At 47.1% G+C, this 18,454-nt stretch overlaps 1 protein-coding gene across 1 annotated transcript in view; it reads left to right on the plus strand.

The window, feature by feature from the left end:
- The window catches only part of tdrd1 (tudor domain containing 1), a gene marked incomplete at both ends in the record, with an annotated part of 37,274 nt that overhangs the window by 9,308 nt on the left and 9,512 nt on the right, over positions 1–18,454 (plus strand). The window contains 9 exons of the mRNA XM_080541907.1: positions 881–961; positions 1,257–1,427; positions 2,224–2,331; positions 2,748–2,918; positions 4,597–5,220; positions 6,820–6,939; positions 7,219–7,335; positions 9,269–9,436; positions 10,524–10,823. Coding sequence (XP_080398033.1) covers positions 881–961; positions 1,257–1,427; positions 2,224–2,331; positions 2,748–2,918; positions 4,597–5,220; positions 6,820–6,939; positions 7,219–7,335; positions 9,269–9,436; positions 10,524–10,823 — 1,860 coding nt within the window. The remainder of the gene's footprint in view (positions 1–880; positions 962–1,256; positions 1,428–2,223; positions 2,332–2,747; positions 2,919–4,596; positions 5,221–6,819; positions 6,940–7,218; positions 7,336–9,268; positions 9,437–10,523; positions 10,824–18,454) is intronic.

Genomic DNA, 18,454 nt, shown 5'->3' on the forward strand with positions numbered 1-18,454 from the left:
CATCCAAGTCTATATATTCTCGTGTTTCTCTCTCTCTCTTTTCTCTTTTCTCTCATTTCTCTCTTTATGTACGGTACTAGGAAAGCTTTTTCAGTTGATTCCATAAAAAAATATAAAATAAAATGCGAGCCCCGTTGTCTCTCCCCACCTGCAGTGTCCTGCGTGCAGGGTTCCCACGGGTCCTTGACATCCTTGAAAGTTTGTGAATTTGAGAAAAAGAAACCAAGGTCTTAAAAGTTTTGGAAAATAGACATGGGTCATTGAAAGTGCTTGAATTCCCCCCCCCCCCTCTCTCTCTCTCACTCTCTCCCCCAAAAATTATATTCAAAAATGTTTTACTTAGCTCTTCAACTAGTTCTGTCTCAAACTATGCCGTGTTGGGTCCTTGAATTTGAGGGAAGTAGAAAGCCAGGCCGGCTTTTTTGTAGTCTTTCTAGTAGCAAAATTTATCAAAATTAAGCCTGGGTTTTCCAGTTTGTGAATTTGAGAAAAATAAATCAAGGTCTTAAATGTTTAGAAAAATAGACATGGGTCATTGAAAGATGTTAGAAAAATGTTCTACTTAGCTCGTCAACTAGTTCTGTCTCAAACTATACTGTGTTGGGTCCTTGAATTTGAGGGAATTGAGTCTTGAAAGTCCTTGAAAGGTGCTTGAATTTGATGTTTCAGAAGGTGTGGGAACCCTGATACGGGGTTTCTCTGGCCTGGCCAGAAGGGTTTGTAAACACCTCTCTCTGTCACCATCTCCCTCTCTCTCTCTTCCTCTCTCTCTCTCCCTCCCTCTCTCTTTCCTCCCTCTCTCTCTCTCCCTCTCTCTCTCCCTCCCTCTCTCTCTCTCTCCCTCTCTCTCTCTCTCTGTCTGTCTCTCTCTCTCTCTCAGGCCAGCAGCTGAGCACGTTCCTCTTAGACCAGGATTACGCCGCAAAGGAGGTCTCGAGGAAGCCCACAGTGGAGGACATCGGTGAGGGTCGGGTCCTCCGACGACACCAGGGGGGTGTCCCATCCACGTCGCCGAAGGAAAACCCAGGCTTATTTTTGATAAAAAATCTTGATAGACTAATCAAAATAAGGCCGGCTTTTTTGTAGTCTTTCTAGTCTTGTCTAGTAGCGAAATTGATCAAAATTAAGCCTGGGTTTTCCTTTAGCGACATTGACGGAATACCGCCCTGATTTAGAGGAATGCCGCAAGGTACAGCTTTTCTTCCAGTGTATTTCTGTTGTAAACCTCTCTCTCTCTCGTTCCGCCCCGGCCGCAGACTCCGCGTCTCTGGAGAACTTCCGGCGATCCGGGGTCAAGGAGGGGGAGGAGGATGCGGGGGCTCGGGCCCCCGACCCCCTGACCCAGGGGCTGGGCGACTCCTTCTCCGCCATGGTGACCCACCTGCAGACGCCCGACGACATCATCTGTCAGAAGCTGGACAACGCCAGTGAGTATGACCCGGAAACCCCCTAATAATAATAATAATAATAATAATAATAACTTTAAAGTGCTCCAATCATTATTATTATTAGTTTATTATGTCGAGGACAATCCAAATACATGAACCATATGAAATACAGTAAAAAAGGCAGCGTTAGCCTAGTCGGCTAATTTTCAGCTGAAGTCCCCGGCCAGTTGCAACATGGCATCCTGAAAAGTAACGTCATTAGTTAAAATAAAACATTTCAATATTCTAAGAACACGTGGCTGAGACAAGGTACCCAACATCACACTTGACAAAAAACACAAGTAAGCAAGCTGAGGTGATTGCAAGCGGCTACAACAAACACCACATACACACTTATGGGGGCAGCGACATTTCAAGCACATATAAGCCACAGGACAATTACAGGCCACACAACATTAAGCACTTCCAAACAGCAATACATTAAACAAAACAAAACATACAAAAAAGGCATTATGGAGAGGCAGCACAGAGAGGGATTAATGAGGACAAGTATAGTTCTGTGTCAGCCAGGCTTTCATGTGTGTTGTGAAGGTGGAGTAAGTATGTATGTCTTTGAGTTGGTTGGGTAGTGAGTTCCAGTTTTCTATTGCTATCACTAAGAAGGATTGCTTACTGAAGGTGCTTTTCCTGAATGGAACTAACTATATTATATAATCATCATTTAATTATTTAGTCATCCTTGTGGTTGGTTGGTCGGTCGGTCGGTCGGTCGGTCGGTCGGTCGGTCGGTCGGTCGGTCGGTCAGTTGGTTAGCGAGCGGTTGCGTGTGTTGCAGGCGTGATCCAGGAGCTGCAGCGGCAGCTGTGGGAGGTGTGCAGCAGGACCCCGGCCAGCCACGCCTTCAGACCCGCCCCCGGCACCGTCTGCTGCTCCCTGTTCTCAGGTAACACACTCATGTGCACGCACACACACACACACACGCACACACACACACACACACACACACAAGCTCATACGCTCACACACACTCACACACACTCTCACTCTCACACACACACACACGCTCACACACACACACGCTCACACACATGCTTACACACACAAGCTCATACGCTCACACACTCTCACTCTCACACACACACACACACGCTCACACACACACACACACACGCTCACACGCACACACACTCACATGCTCACGCACACGTATTCACACACACACAGGCAGCACAAGCATCGTCAGCCAAGCCAGAGAGCCCGGCGGTGTGACATCACTCTGGCCTCGTAATCTTTTGGGAAAGGTGAGTCTTGTCATGTGGTGTTGACCTATCCCCCCTCTCCTGTCCCCCCCCCCGCTAGAGGACAGCCAGTGGTACCGGGCCAAGGTCCTGGCCTACTCGTCGGAGGAGCGGGTGTGCGTGGGCTATGTGGACTTCGGGAACTCTGAGGAGGTGGAGCTGAGCCACCTGCGCCCCCTCACCCCCGAGCTGCTGGCCCTGCCCACCCAGGCCATCCCCTGCGCCCTGGCAGGTAACCTGACCCCCCTCACAGCCCCCTCACCTCTCCTCACATCTCCTCACCCAGCCCCCTCACCTCTCCTCACCTCTCCTCACTAGGGTTGGGTATCGTTTGGGTTTTATCCGGTACCGGTACCTAACCGATACTTTAAAAACGGTACCGGTACCAAAACGGTACTTAATTCGGTACTTTTGATTTTTTAAAATGACATATATATATATATATATATATAATAATAACACGGTCGACAACATTAAACAGCTTTTCACTTTTTTATTGCTGAGGCACAATATTATTAGTTAAATATACACTCAAATTAAAATAAATGAAAATAAAACTCCTGCTGACTGAGGCACAATATACATATATATATATATATATATATATATATATATATATATATATATATATATATATATATATAATATTACAGTTAAATATACACTCAAATAACAAATAAAACTCCCACCTCAGCAATTATTTTGCAAAAAGATCAGCATATTTGCCTTCTCTGGCAAAATACGACACCTCTCTTGACTTTTTTATTGTCATTTTGACTTTTTTTTTGTTTTGACATAATTGTCTAATGGCACAGATTTATAAACATAAAGTAAACAAATATTGTTTTCACGTCACTTTACCTGAAACTGAACGACACAGCGCGGAGCGAATTCCCTGGTAAAACTTTTCTCTCCCCCCGCTGTCAACGGGAGTCGTCAACCAGGAAGCGGTGCTGAGAGAGCAAGACACGAATCTACCGGCATTTGACTGCCGCTGGACTGAGGAACACCATAGGCACAGCACATCGCCATAATAGCGATAAAGTGCGAAGGATTTTAAGCATTTTGAGCACTTCGCGTTGTTTTCGTCGAGTCGGGTGAAATGCAGCCACACTTTAGAACGCTGCTTCATTAGGGCCTTCGGCATTCTCGGTGACCTCGTAGCTAGGCTAGCTAGCGAAATTCGATAATATTATTATGATTATGATGATGATAATAATAATAATAATAATAATACAATAATACAATCACTAACTATATTACTACACTTACTATAAACTCACTCTTCTTAAGTTCTCAACACAACTGCTCACCTCACTACCACGACACGCACTGATTGGAAATTTAACAGGCGATGTCACGTCACGACTCAAGTCACGTGTGGTTGACTGTTGCATGACACCGGACACAAAAGTACCGAAATGAGGTACCGAAATCTCCTTTGCGATTCGGTACGGGTACATACCGAATGTAAAGTAACCGGTACCTACCGGTACCGATTTTCGGTACCCAACCCTACTCCTCACAACCATCTGACATCTCCTCACAGCCACCTGACACGGTGCTGGTAGTTATAGCAGTCGTCAAATATTGATTCAGATACGACCGTTTGTCAACTGCTTTTGGTTTTTTATGTGAACATACACTCACACATTTCCTTCCATGACACACTCACATATTCTCTCTTTCTCTCCGTCTCTCTCTGTCTCTTTCTCTCTCTCTTGGCGGCTGTTTTTGTCGTTGTAAAATGTGCTATATAAATAAACATTACTTACTTACTCACTCTCTGTCTCTCTCTCTCTCTCCCTCCCCCCCTCCCTCTCTCTCTCTCTCCCCCCCTCCCTCTCTCTCTCTCTCCCTCCCCCCCCCCCTCCCTCTCTCTCTCTCCCCCTCACACACACCCCTCCCAGGAGTGCGTCCGGCGGGGGAGGGGGCGTGGTCTGAGGAGTGCGTGCGGCGGCTGAGGCAGATGGTAAGCCACCGCTTCCTGCGGGTGGACATCCTGGGGGAGCGGGCCGGCACTGCCCTGGTGGCCATGACGGACGAGCTCAGCGACCCCCAGAACAGCGTGGCAGAGATGCTGGTGGCCTGGGGACACGCCACCGCCACCGCCCAGGACCCGGGGACCCCCGGAGCAGAGCAGGAGGAGGAGGAGATCAACAGAGATCTCCCCAGCACCCCCCTGACCCTGACCCCCGTCACCACCAAACCCCCCCAGCTCCAGGCAGACACCGCCACCGCCCAGGACCCGGGGACCCTCGGAGCAGAGCAGGAGGAGGAGGAGATCAACAGAGATCTCCCCAGCACCCCCCTGACCCTGACCCCCGTCACCACCAAACCCCCCCAGCTCCAGGCAGACACCCCCACCCCCCCCGCCACCGCCACCACCAGCGTGGGACCACCCACACCCCCGCCCTCACCCCACATGCCCGCAACGACCCCTAAACCACCCCAGACCCCCGCCACACCCAAGGCCACGCCCACAGGTCTGAACGAGGCGCCCGTGGAGACGCAGGTCAAGACCGAAGCCACAGGTGGGTTGCAGGGTTTGTTTGCTCGACAGCGACAACGCTGCTGGGTCCTGGATCTGTGTATCGGTGTTGCAGGAAGAACAGCTGTCTGTCGATCAGCGCGTACGCTTTAATAATATCGTCACTCCACGATCGTCTAGTCTGGTCTAGGGATGGGACGATTATCGTTTTTATCGTTAATCGCGATAAAAACACCCGCGATAACTTAATCGTGGAGAATTTTAATTATTTGAATAATCGTCATAATCTTATGTTATGAATAAACTGTGTTTAACAAATGTCTGGTGCTATTTTTCAGCCTAGGCTCCATTACTTTTGCAGTCAAGTTAGCGACTGTTACTGTAATATAATTGCAATTCCTCACTTGAGCCGCGCGCGAATATCCTCACAGAACTGAAGTCTCGCGCTATTGTTCAGCCTGCATGGGTAACGTTACTGTCAAGTCAGCCTTGTCAGTCAGTCACTAGGTAACGTATGCTAGCCTTCTCACAATGGCTGGTGAAAAACTTTAGACGGGATACTGTCATTGGCCTTCCTTGTTATTACCAGGCACGGCAGTGACAGTCTATGGCTGCAAAAGGCACGGTCGCCCCTAAGCTTTAGCAAATATATTGTGATTTACTTAATACTGTTCAGCACTTGAGGTTACATTCAATGCATGACTTGTGCTATAGGTTAAATACAATGATTAAAGCGGCAAGTAGCAAGTGTGCGCATCAAAGGCATTAGGCATGTAACATCCATGCTGTATAAACACATGACAACCGTCCGTTATTTCCCGAACTTTGCCCGAACCCCCTGCGAGGACCCGGGGAACAACGGTACGCTCCCCACGGCTGCTATCAGACTGGCCGCGGGAGTGAGTGTTGAGGGAGAGAGGAGACGGCAACCCTCGCTCGCCATAGACTGTATCCCTACTCGTCTCTCCTGAGCTCGGTTATAACGTGAACCGTGGAATACAGGATATGTTAGATGCTTTACAGTAATTCCCCAAATGACCAGAAAAGGAAGTTAGATTTGTCGCTGGTCGCTTTTGACTAATTAAGTCGCCAAGGGGCTCTGGAAGTTGGCAACACTGGGAGTGCGTTCTTTAAACTTCCTTGGGTATGTTAATGAAAGGTGCTGATTGGCCGAAAAGGAATTGCTCTTTCTTAAGGACCCGGATTATGGCCAGAGATATGTGCCACTAGAATCTGAATTTGAATTACTGACTTAAAATGTCCAAAAAATACAACAAAATCTAAGTTAAAGTGATTACAGTGTGTTTTATTGGCATAAAAAAAAAAAAAAAGTTTTTTAATTCTCGCGATAATATCGTGGATCGCGATTATTTTGCCCACGATAATCGTGACATGACATTTTCTAATCGTCCCACCCCTAGTCTGGTCTGGCACCTGCGCCGTCCGTTGTTCTTCCTGCAGCACCGACACACAGATCCAGGATCCAGCAGCGTCGTCGCTGTCGCGTAAACAAACCCGGCGAATGTTTTACTAGCCCCGGGCGATCGGGCAACCGTTGATGAGGAACCCTGGTTGTGGAATACGTTAGATAATGTTGTTGTTGTGGTTGTTGTTGCCGTTGATGACCCCCCCCCCCCCCCAGCAGCAGCAGACTTCCCTCTGGACTGGCGCACGGTGGAGCTGCCGTCCCACCAGACCTTCCAGCCCCGCGTGGCCGCCGTGGTCAGCCCCGGACTGTTCTACCTGCTCAGCCCCGCCAAGGGTACACACACACTCACACACACATACACTCATACACACCCCGGCCTGTTCTACCTGCTCAGCCCCGCCCAGGGTTGGACACACACACACACACACACACACACAACCGTGTGCCCTGGCAAACCTTACCTTTGTTCACATCAGACTTGACCTGTTTATGATACTTGCAGATCTCAGTTTTGTTTTTGGTGTGTGTGCGTGTCCGTGTGTGTGTGTGTGTGTGTGTGTGTGTGTGTGTGTGTGTGTGTGTGTGTGTGTGTGTGTGTGTGTGTGTGTGTAGTGGATGTGGAGGACCTACAGCAGCTGCTGGTGGAGGTGAACCTGTACTGCAGCAGCCAGACGTCTCCCAGCCAGTGTGAACCCATGCCTGGGGCGGCCTGCTGCGCTCGCTTCTCTGGTGAGCCTCTCTCTCACACACACACACACTCACACACACTCACACACACACTCACACTCACACAGACACAGACACATGCACATGCACAGACACACACACACACACACACACACACACACACACACTCACACTCACACTCACACTCACACTCACACTCACACTCACACAGACACAGACATAGACACATGCACATGCACAGACACACACACAGTCCCTGACTTCTGGATGCAAATCTCACCGTGTCGTGACTGAACATGCCCACACACACACACACACAACAAATAAAAACAAACAGCCACACTGCTGGACACCACCTGTGCACACACACACACACACACACTCCCTCACACAAACTCTTCACCTCACCATTGAACACCCCCCCCCCCCCCACACACACACACACATACTCCCTCAAACACACTCTTCACCTCATCACTGAACACACACACACACACACACCTTTCCTAAATCCTGACGTCAGAATCGTCCCAACCTATTAAACCGTGGTCGAGGGCCTAGCTTCGGAGATGCCCGACGATCAACAGTAGTGTGTGTCGCTTCGACCTCAGCGTCCCCAACACAACAATCATTTTCATAAACACAGTTTCTGAGGGGAAATTATTATTATCCCCAAACACCAGGTAAGACTTCCCCCCCCCGCCGAGCCCTCTCGTTCAGATTACAGGCTGGCGCTCCTAATGACGACCAGACCAGGTGATCGTCTAAGAACAGGCGGGTGTTCTCCCTCTCTCTCTTTCTTTCTTTCGCTCTCTCTCTCGCGCTCTCCCTCTCTCTTAACTGTCTATCTATCTATCGGCCTCTCCATATCGTTATCTCTCTCCCCACCTTACCTCCAGTTGTTGCCATTCCAGGCTAACTAAAGCCAGTAATTTTACGTCTGCCGGTGGTAATATAATTACACGGCCTGCGCGCAGCCTAGCGCCCCTCTGCGTGGAGGGTAGGAGTGTGCATTCCACCGCCCAGGTAACAACAGGGTTGGTTTAAACAGCGTTTTTTACACACAATGTGCCCCAGCAAAAGTGTCGGCGGGGTTGGGGGGGTGGGGGGTCCTGTCCCTCAAGACCGCTGTACCTGATGGTGTTCATGGTTGTTGCGTCCAAGCAGTTTTCTTTTTTTCTTTTTTCTTTTTGCACAGGTCATGTGATCGGGGGGGGTATTCCATCAACGTCGCTAAAGGAAAATGTAGGCTTATTTTTGAGAACTCTCGTGAGACTTTCCTGGATTTTCCTTTAGCAACGTAAATGGACTGCACTTATACAGCGCCTTTATCCAAGGAGCTTTACAACAGCCTCTCATTCACCCATTCACACACACATTCACACACCAATGGCGGCAAGCTACCATGCAAGGCGTCGGCCCCGCTCACTGGGAGCAATTTGGGGTTCAGTGTCTTGCCCAAGGACACTTCGACATGTGGCCAGCCGGGGCTCGAACCGTCGATCTGCCAACCTGGCGATCATTAGACGGCTCCTCTACCTCCTGAACCACAGCTGCCGAGTGCTGCTCACAGACCCAACGTGGCAGAATTGATTAGAAGGTCAACCGTTTACTCTTTGTTGGGGGGGTCACGAAGTGAAGTAAAGCTGTCCTTGTCTCCCCTCCCCCCTCTGGTCCATCCAGGTGACTCCAACTGGCACCGGGCCAAACACACACACACACACACACACACACTCCCTCAAACACACACACACACACACTCCCACAAACACACACACACACACACTCCCTCAAACACAATCTTCACCTCAGCACTGACCACACACTCCCTCACACACACACACACACACTCTTCACCTCATCACTGAACACAGCCCCCCCCCCCCCCCCCCACACACACACACACACTCCCTCAAACACACTCTTCACCTCATCACTGAACACCCTGTCTCCCTCCCCCCATTGGTCCATCCAGGTGACTCCAACTGGCACCGGGCCGTGGTCCTGGAGTTCACAGAGACGGGGGTCAGCGTGATCAACGCCGACCACGGCAACCTGGAGGAGGTGCCCTACTCCTCCATCCTGCCCATCCCCTCCGGCCTGCTGCAGAGGCCCTTCCACATCGCCCGCTGTGCCCTCACAGGTAGGAGGCTGGAGACCCTGTCCAGTGTTGCCAGATTGGGCGTATTCCAGCCCAATTGGGCTACTTATGATCACACTGGGTGGTTTTTAGGCTGGACAACAATCCCACCTGGCAACACTGACCCTGTCTGACACTGGTAGGAGGCTGGAGACCCTGTCCAGTGTTGCCAGATTGGGCGTATTCCAACCCAATTGGGCTACTTATGATCACACTGGGTGGTTTTTAGACTGTGGTTAGGCTGGACAACAATCCCACCTGGCAACACTGACCCTGTCCTGACACAGGTAGTATTGGACCCTCTGTCCTAACCCTAACCCAGGTAGTACCCAGGTAGTACAGGTAGCACGGTTAACGGTTACCAGTATGTTGAGGTGCGTGTTAAATGGAATGGTAAATGGACTGCACTTACATAGCGCCTTTATCCAAATCGCTTTACAACGGCCTCTCATTCACCCATTCACACACACATTCACACACCAATGGCGTTAAGCTACCATGCAAGGCGCCGCATCCGGCCCGCTCACTGGGAGCAATTTGGGGTTCAGTGTCTTGCCCGAGGCCACTTCGACATGTGGCCAACCGGGGCTCGAACCGCCGATCTGCCGACCTTGCGATCATTAGACAGCAGCTCTACCTCCTGAACCACAGCCGCCCCTTTGTCACCCCTGTGTGTCTGGTAGGTAAGGAGCCTCTGTGTGTGTTTGGTAGCAGGGTATCCGCTGTGTCTTGAAAAGTATTAAAAGTTGATAAATCAATTTTGGGAAAATCAAGACCCTTAATAAGTATTAAAAAGTATTTTCATGATTTTATGAGGTCTTGAATTTTGTTGGTATTTTGCTGAATTAGACTCTGTACAAAGAGTTTGAGTCCTAAAAACTTTTAGTAAAAGTTCGTGAATTTATTAGTTAAATTAAAAAACAAAAGATGAACCGAAAATTCAATACTAAATGCAAACTAAAACTGTTACTGATGTAAACGGTTACAGCTCGAAGTGGCGGTGAGGTCTGGGAAATGTTGACACGGTCTTTAAAAAGTCTTAGAAAGGTATTGAAATTAACCTCAGGATTCCTGTATATACCCTGGGTAGGTAAGGAGCACTTCCCTTCCGCCTGGCCCATGGAGGTACTGCTGCTGTTCATGTCGTGGCTGTCAGACGGCGTGCAGGCCAGCGTCCAGGCCTTCGACGGCGAGTTCAACCTGCTGTCCGTCACCATGATGGCGGCGCGCGGCAGCGGCCACCTCAACACCATGATCCTGCAGGGCCTGGTCCAGGCCAAGCTGAAGAACACCGCCCCCACCACCGCCGCCGGCCCAGTCAACACCCCAAGGCAGAACCAGAACCACCTGGCCACGGAGGAGGTCACACCAGCCCCGGCCCCTGGCTACGGTATGGACGGATGGGTTTGTGGACGGACGGAGGGAGGGAGGGAGGGAGGGAGGATGGATGGATGGATGGATGGATGAATGGATTTGTGGATGGACGGATGGATGGATCGATGGATTTGTGGATGGATGGATGACAATGTGTGGCCAAATCACCTCAAGTAGCTAACAACCAAGTCAATGTGAGGTTGATGTAGCCATGCGATGTCTGAACTCATTTGACTGTCTATATGAACTACATTGACTGTCTTGATTCCAGATCACGCTTCACAGAAGATTGAATGGTGGAGTGAACCCAAGGAACCACAGAGCACAACACACTCAAAGAGCGTCAACGGTACGCCCCCCTTAGTGCTCTACCCAAGCAGTCAGCGGACCCTGCTTACTGACTACTTCTCACACGTCATACTGATACCGTCTCAAAAGCTGTAGCTTGTTTACATTTACATTTTGGCATTTAGCTTGTAGAATAGAGTTCCGGGCAGCTGAGAGGAAATGGAGAAAAAACGGCCTCCCCGATGACTAGGGTTGGGTACCGTTTGGGTTTTATCCGGTACCGGTACCTAACCGATACTTTAAAAACGGTACCGGTACCAAAACAGTACTTAATTCGGTACTTTAGATTTTTTGAAATGACATATATATATAATAATAACACGGTCGACAACATTAAACAGCTTTTCACTTTTTTATTGCTGAGGCACAATTTTATTTTTCAATTAAAATAAATGAAAATAAAACTCCTGAGCTTTGGGGACTCCATTAAGCTGGGGGTGCCTATCGTTGGTACTGATGTCGAATACGAGTACACACTTGTTCGGCAGCCCCTCAAGGACATTAGAATATTCTTAGAAAAGGGATCTAATGAAGAGGCCTGCATAGCCCCCAGAACCAAGAAGACCAAGAGGAAATATAACTCTGATAAACTGGAGCCCTCCACCTCGTCAAAATCCAAACTCTGTTGCCGCTCAGCTACTACTACTCCCCTCCCCCTCTCTGGTCCATGATGACATAACGATTGATTTTTCAGACACAGTAGTAGGATAAGGACAGTACCCGAATATCAAGAGATCCCCGATCATGTTGTCCACCTCGCAGAGACGCAGCCACACATCCGCACTACGTCATCAAAAGACGCGTCGAATCCTGGAGTGCACTGTCCAATCAGAGGCTTGCGTTCGTAAACTCGCTCTGAGAGCGTCGCAGCGCACACTGGGCCCGACGTCATAAGGGGAGCAAGTCATTTGATTGGACAGAAGGCATTCCACGAGTGGTGATCAGAATTCCAGAACGAGTTTACGGAACGCACCCATAAGTCGAGCGTCGCGTTACGCCAACCCGCTAGCGGAAGTTGCTATTAGCAACCTTCTCGTTATCCTTCCGTACTCGCTGCTTTCACTGAGTGGAAATTTAACAGGCGATGTGACGTCACGAGTCACCAGTTGACACCGGACACCAGGGGGCGAGATAGAAAAGTACCGAAATGAGGTACCGAAATCTCCTTTGCGATTTCGGTACGGGTACATACCGAATGTAAAGTAACCGGTACCTACCGGTACCGATTTTCGGTACCCAACCCTACCGATGACCTTAACCTTAACCCTCTCTCCCCCTCTCCTCCTCAACCACACCTCCTCTGCGTCAGCTGTTAAAGCGTCCGACTACCATTCCAAAATATAATCCTAGTCTATTAATCTTGTTGCATTCAAGAGATAGAACTCAGGAATTACTGAGGCCTGGACTACACGTACAGTATATAGAGATTTTTTTAAGCTGATATTTTCGTCCTCGTTTATTTTTTTAAACTCCACAAAACACCACAAAAATATCTCTGTCCATACGAAAAGCCCAAACTGAACACGATCTGTCAAATACCGTAGAAGAACGTTATGGGAATGCGCAGTCAGTTGTAATCAAACGGCGGCAGTGACTCAAAACGTAAACAGACCAAACTCTTTGAAACAGTACAGTACAACAAAAAAAAGAGTACAAAACAGACAGAAAAGCAAGTTATGGTGGCCAAGAAGAAAGCAAAACGTTTTTTTTTTAAATGATTTTGTGTGGACCGACGTTGAAGTTGAGCCATTGTTGCTGTTGACAACCGTTTTGCTTCAATGCGCATGTGTGAACGGCTCGACGCTTGACGTCATTGCATCAACACCAGCTCCGTTTAACATAACCACACTGATCCACTCAATCGGATATTTTTTTATTTCTTCACTTTTTTATCCGTTTAGAGAAATCTCCGTCTATGTGAGTGAAAACACTGTGTTCATGTGGTTGAGAGGCCCACTTGTACAACAAAAATGTGCGTTTAGAAAAATATCCATATACGTGTAGTGTATCCATACGTGCAGCCCTGAGTCTGCCAATAGAACACAGGGAAACAATGTTGACATCCTGCCTTGTTTGAAGATGGTGGTGACATTTTATATTGATTTGATTTGACTGATCTGTTTTATTTCAGGTCCTTGCAACCAATGCTGCTGCTACGTGGACCTGAAGAAAAAGGTGAGAGTCGTCCTTTCTTCCTAAACGCCTTCTTCTTCTTCGTCGTATGGGTTGTTGTTTTCCTCTCCACTCCACCAGGCTCGGGGCCGAGGGGCTACCCTTTTACCACCCCGAGACCTGGTTGAGGGGCTCACCCGGGCTATATTTCTGGACACCCCTCCACACCTTCCTAAACGCCATCAGACCAGAACACTTCTACACATAATCATTATCATCAGTAGGATAGCTGTTGTAACTTCATAGCTTACATGATTGATTCATATGTTACATGATTGATTGACAGTTAAAAGAGTTATTATTTATCGTTAAGATAAGAATGGGTGGAACTGCAGGTTCCAGAATGCCTTGCAGCAAGACGTCATATAAGTTGACAGTTTGTTGTTTTTGAGAAATGTGAATTGTACGTCCAGAATACGAAAGTGAATATCTAATAGCTCGTTTTATTGAATTGAAAGTGATCACAAGTGTATGTCAGCAGATTTGTATATAAAGAACACTTTCGCTTGATATCACCAGTCCTAGCCATTATTTCAGAAGGTAGAAATACTAGAATAGCCTTTGCACAATGTTAACTTGACTTTATTTCTCTTTCACAGATGGATCAACTGGAAGAGCATGTTCTCAACATCATGAAGATGATTAGTGGCACATCAAAGTGATGATTGGAGTGTGTTTTATTACTTTTTATACTTTCATGGAAGACAAGTTCAGTTTGAATGTTTTTCGGTCTTTTGGTGACAGTTGACACAGTTGGTTTGAATTAATAAATGTTTTTATTTCATACATTGTTGCTAAACTAAATACTTTATTTTATTTTATTTTAGCATGTGGTCAATACCAGGCGTGTCGTTTCTACCCTGGTCCTTTGTTTTCTTTTCATGTTCTGTACCTTCCATTGTTCATGAAGGGGGTAGTAGTGGATAGTGAGTTGAACTTGTGATCGGAAGGTTGTGAGTTCAAATCCCGCCTGAAACCACACCACTACTAGTGTGCCCTTGAGTAAGGCACTTAGCCCTCAGTTACTCCAGGGGGAATGTCCCTGTAATTCGTAAATGTAAGTCGCTTTGGATTAAAAGCGTCTGCTAAATGGCAAAATTAATTAAAATTATGAAGAAACAGCACTTTGTATGATTGTTGCCTTATTTACTGTACCTCAGTATCTGTATTCATTGTTTGCGTTTTTATACATTAAAGTTCAGTTTGCAAAGCGTCAATAATTTGTCAGGAATTAGAATGACTTAATTTTCCATAGGTACATAAATAGTTTGGGAACATTTCATACAGATTCTATGTTACCCCTTTAACTCAACAATCTGGGATTCAAACAACAACAGCGGTCAGTCACCCCTGAGCTGTGGACATGGACCGGCCATTCATGATTATCAACATTATAGTTTTAACCATGTTTTGAAGCCATCGACTAGAGTGTTTGTTTACAGAGAATGGAGTAAAACGATGTTAGAATTTTGCTTTTGATGAGGTAGACCGGTTCATGAGGCACTGTTCAAGAATCAATAGTTCTCGGTCACCGCAGGGGACACCACACGGGACATGAGGCCGCTCTCCACCACCAAGGATTATAACAGGAACTGTCTGGGATGGTGGAGCGCGTCGGTCTGGTGGTGGTCGTGTCCTTGAAATGGGCAGGGTGAAAGACTGCTCTCTATCCCATCTCCCAAACGAAGGGAGTTCACTTTGCTCCGGCTCCTTGCGGAAGTGAGAGGTTCCTGCATCTTTTAGCGGAGGTTTTTTATTATTATTATTATTATTATTATTATTGGCTTCGGGGAGACGGGGAACCTGCTGCCCAGAGGACGCACTTGAGGAGAGGAACCCCGCGTGTCCGCTATCGGTGGGTTGAAAAGGGATTCCAACCGAATAGCACATGGTGACGTTAGAATTATAAGGTTCTATCTCCATTTTTGTCAAAATTGAGTTTTTTTTACATTAGGTGTTTATTAATGCCTGTGTGGTGTTATTTTTAAAATGTTGACATTTTTGAGTTAGTAATTAATAAAATACAAAGGTTCCATCTCACAGAACATAATGGAATGTAAAAACTTTGACGCTCAATATCTCTGAACTGCCCTAAACGGAGATAGAACCTTATCATTCTAAACGGAGATAGAACCTTATCATTCTATACGGAGATAGAACCTTATCATTCTAAACGGAGATAGAACCTTCTCATTCTAAACTCACGACATGGTGTGTAATTCAACCAGATTGTTATGCTTAAAACTGTTTTATGTGTAGGATTTTTTTAGGCAGGTCTGAATTGAGCTGAAATACCGTGTCATGTGTTTCTCAAAGCTTTTGTCCATCAGAATGCTGCTGTTTCTGCTCATAGAGACACTGGCGTGGTGTGAGAGAGACCTGCTGTTTTGGACTTTATTCACCCGGCGGCTGTGCGTGTTTTTTTTTGCGATTGATTTGACTGTAACTGTCAGACGAGCGTAACGTTAGGATGTATGTAATCATTGACTTTGACTTCTGATTCCGGTGATTTGTTGCAGGCAATTGGCCCATGCTTGTTGCTTTGGTTTGTAAGGAGATACTATCCGAATTATCCGAATGATACAGTCTATGTGTTTGATTTGAAGAATCAACAATCATTTTTAAATGTCAGGTTATTGAATTATTTTATTGTATAAGCATCCGATCACTCTTGGTTTAGGAGTGACACTGAGGAAAGTGTCTTCTAATAACAACGCTGTTAACAGCAGTACTGTTGTGATCCTTGATCATAACCCTTGACCCGACCCAGCTCTGACCCGTCACATTACTGGACTTGAGGGGCAGAGACAGAGACCAGCTGGGCTGGTAGGAGAGTCTGTGTGTCAGGTCAGGACAATGAGACAAAACTGCTGAGTTGGACAGAATGTTTCAGATCTTTAAAGGGCTCCTGTTTCTTTGAGTAGCCTAAGTTTTGAGTGTTTGATGAGATGAGAGCGCCCTTGCTAAAAGTATTAAGGAGACACTTTCATCCTGTTCACCACGACTTTCATGCTCGGTCCTCTGATGAGCAGAGTCCTTTGAAGTGTGTGTGTGTGTGTGTGTGTGTGTGTGTGTGTGTGTGTGTGTGTGTGTGTGTGTGTGTGTGTGTGTGTGTGTGTGTGTGTGTGTGTGTGTGTGTGTGTGTGTGTGTGTGTGTGTGTGTGTGTGTGTGTGTGTGTGTGTGTGTGTGTGTGTGTGTGTGTGTGTGTGTGTGTGTGTGTGTGTGTGTGCGTGCGTGCGTGCGTGCGTGCGTGCGTGCGTGCGTGCGTGCATGCACTTCGGTCCGTCTGTATGAGTAACTTGAAAGGAATTTGATCAGAGCATTCTTTTCAAATTGATAACGGCTCACATTTCAAAGCGACTTGTGTTGTATGAAATAGTTGCTATACTCCCATGAGCCTTGACCCCCATTTCCTTCTTTTAGACACTCTGTCAAACAAGTGTACAGTACCTGTAGTGTAAGAACGCACACCCTCAATTTGTCTTGATGACATGATTAACTAAAAGAGTCCATCTTCTATACCAGTGGTTCTCAAACCTCTCCTCGGGGACCCCCAGCCGCTCCACATAATATGTGATCTGTTCCACCACCAGCACACCTGATTCAACTAATCAAGTACTTGTTTTGTACTTGATTAGTTGAATCAGGTGTGCTGGTCTGGTGGTGGAACAGATCAAATATGTGGAGCGTCTGGTCTGGGGGTCCCCGAGGAGAGGTTTGAGAACCACTGGTATAGGTGAATGCATTCCTCAATCGCTGGTCCACGTCTGGGAAACAGAATACTGACAGTATCAAACCTGTTAGAGTTCCAAGAGGGAACCAATGGATGCAAAGGATATCAGGGAAATAGAACAGAATATAGAGTATAGGCTAAGATTTTCCAAACATAGGGGAGTGCTTAAAGGGTGTGTGTGTGTGTGTGTGTGTGTGTGTGTGTGTGTGCGCACATATGTTTGTGTGTGTGTGTGTGTGTGTGTCTGTGTGTCTGTGTGTGCGCATATTATGTTTGTGTGCATATGTGTGTCTGTGTGTGTGTGTGTGTGTCCATATATGTGTGCAAGTATGCAGGAGTAGCTGGTGTTTAAGTTCAGGTTAGTGATCCTAGTATTGTATGAAGTGAGTCCAAGAGCTCCGCTTTCTAATTATGTGGTGTGGAGGAGGCAGCTTCTGACTTGTCACACATCCAAAACAGAAGGCAGCTTTAAATGACTAAGCCATTTCTGCCTTTTGTGTGGTTTCGGGAATTCGTGTTCCGCAAACCATTCCAGGATCTTTGACGTACACCAAAAACAGGAGGGGGGGAGGCTGGTGGAGGTAGACATAGTCGGGAGGACAAGGCTCATTGCGTAATGCATGCGATGGAATGAGGAATCGTATGAAACTTGTTTTTTGTTGTTGTTAGTTTTTCTGAGTGGGGGCAGTCCCACTCATATTTTTCATTTTTTATTGGACAGATACAGTGATGACAGACAGGAAAGTAAGGAGAAGAAGGGAGAGGAGAGGGCATGTCAGCAGGGCATGGGGCCGGATTCAAACCCATGCCGACATGGGCATAATGTGTGCACTGTAGACCACGGTGCTAGACCACTGGACCACCCCAGGCCACATGAAGCGTGTTTTTGATTCCGTTCTGTGCATTACAATGAGGCAGTCCTCCGATTTCTACCTCCACCAGCCTCTCCTGACCAAGACGGAACACAAAGATGATGGGCTGAAGTCGAATGAAATGGAATCGAATAAAGTTGAATAATAATAATAATTTCCAAATTAAAAATGTACATTTCCCAAACAGTTTGTTTTAGTTGTTTGGGCTCAGGTTTTTACATCGACGTAGATTGTGACAAACCTTCCCTTCCAAAAAAACCTAAAAAAACTACTTTTAGAAAAATGATCTACTGTATATTGGAACTTGCATGAAATGGACCTCCAGAACAGCAAAGTACTTATGTACTAGAAGGTCATTCTACTAAAGTACCAGAAGGTTCTTCTCTACGTTGGCGTTGTGCTTCTACTGTGTGTGCACTTGTTGTGAATTTGACTCCTTCGTCAGATAGTGTTTACTAGCTCAGCTCACCCACAGCAACTGTAGGACCATGTAGGAATGACAGAGATGCTATGAAACCCCC

This window comes from Nansenia antarctica (genome assembly GCF_963989245.1).
Source record: "Nansenia antarctica genome assembly, chromosome: 11".
Classification (NCBI taxonomy): Eukaryota; Metazoa; Chordata; class Actinopteri; order Argentiniformes; family Microstomatidae; genus Nansenia; species Nansenia antarctica.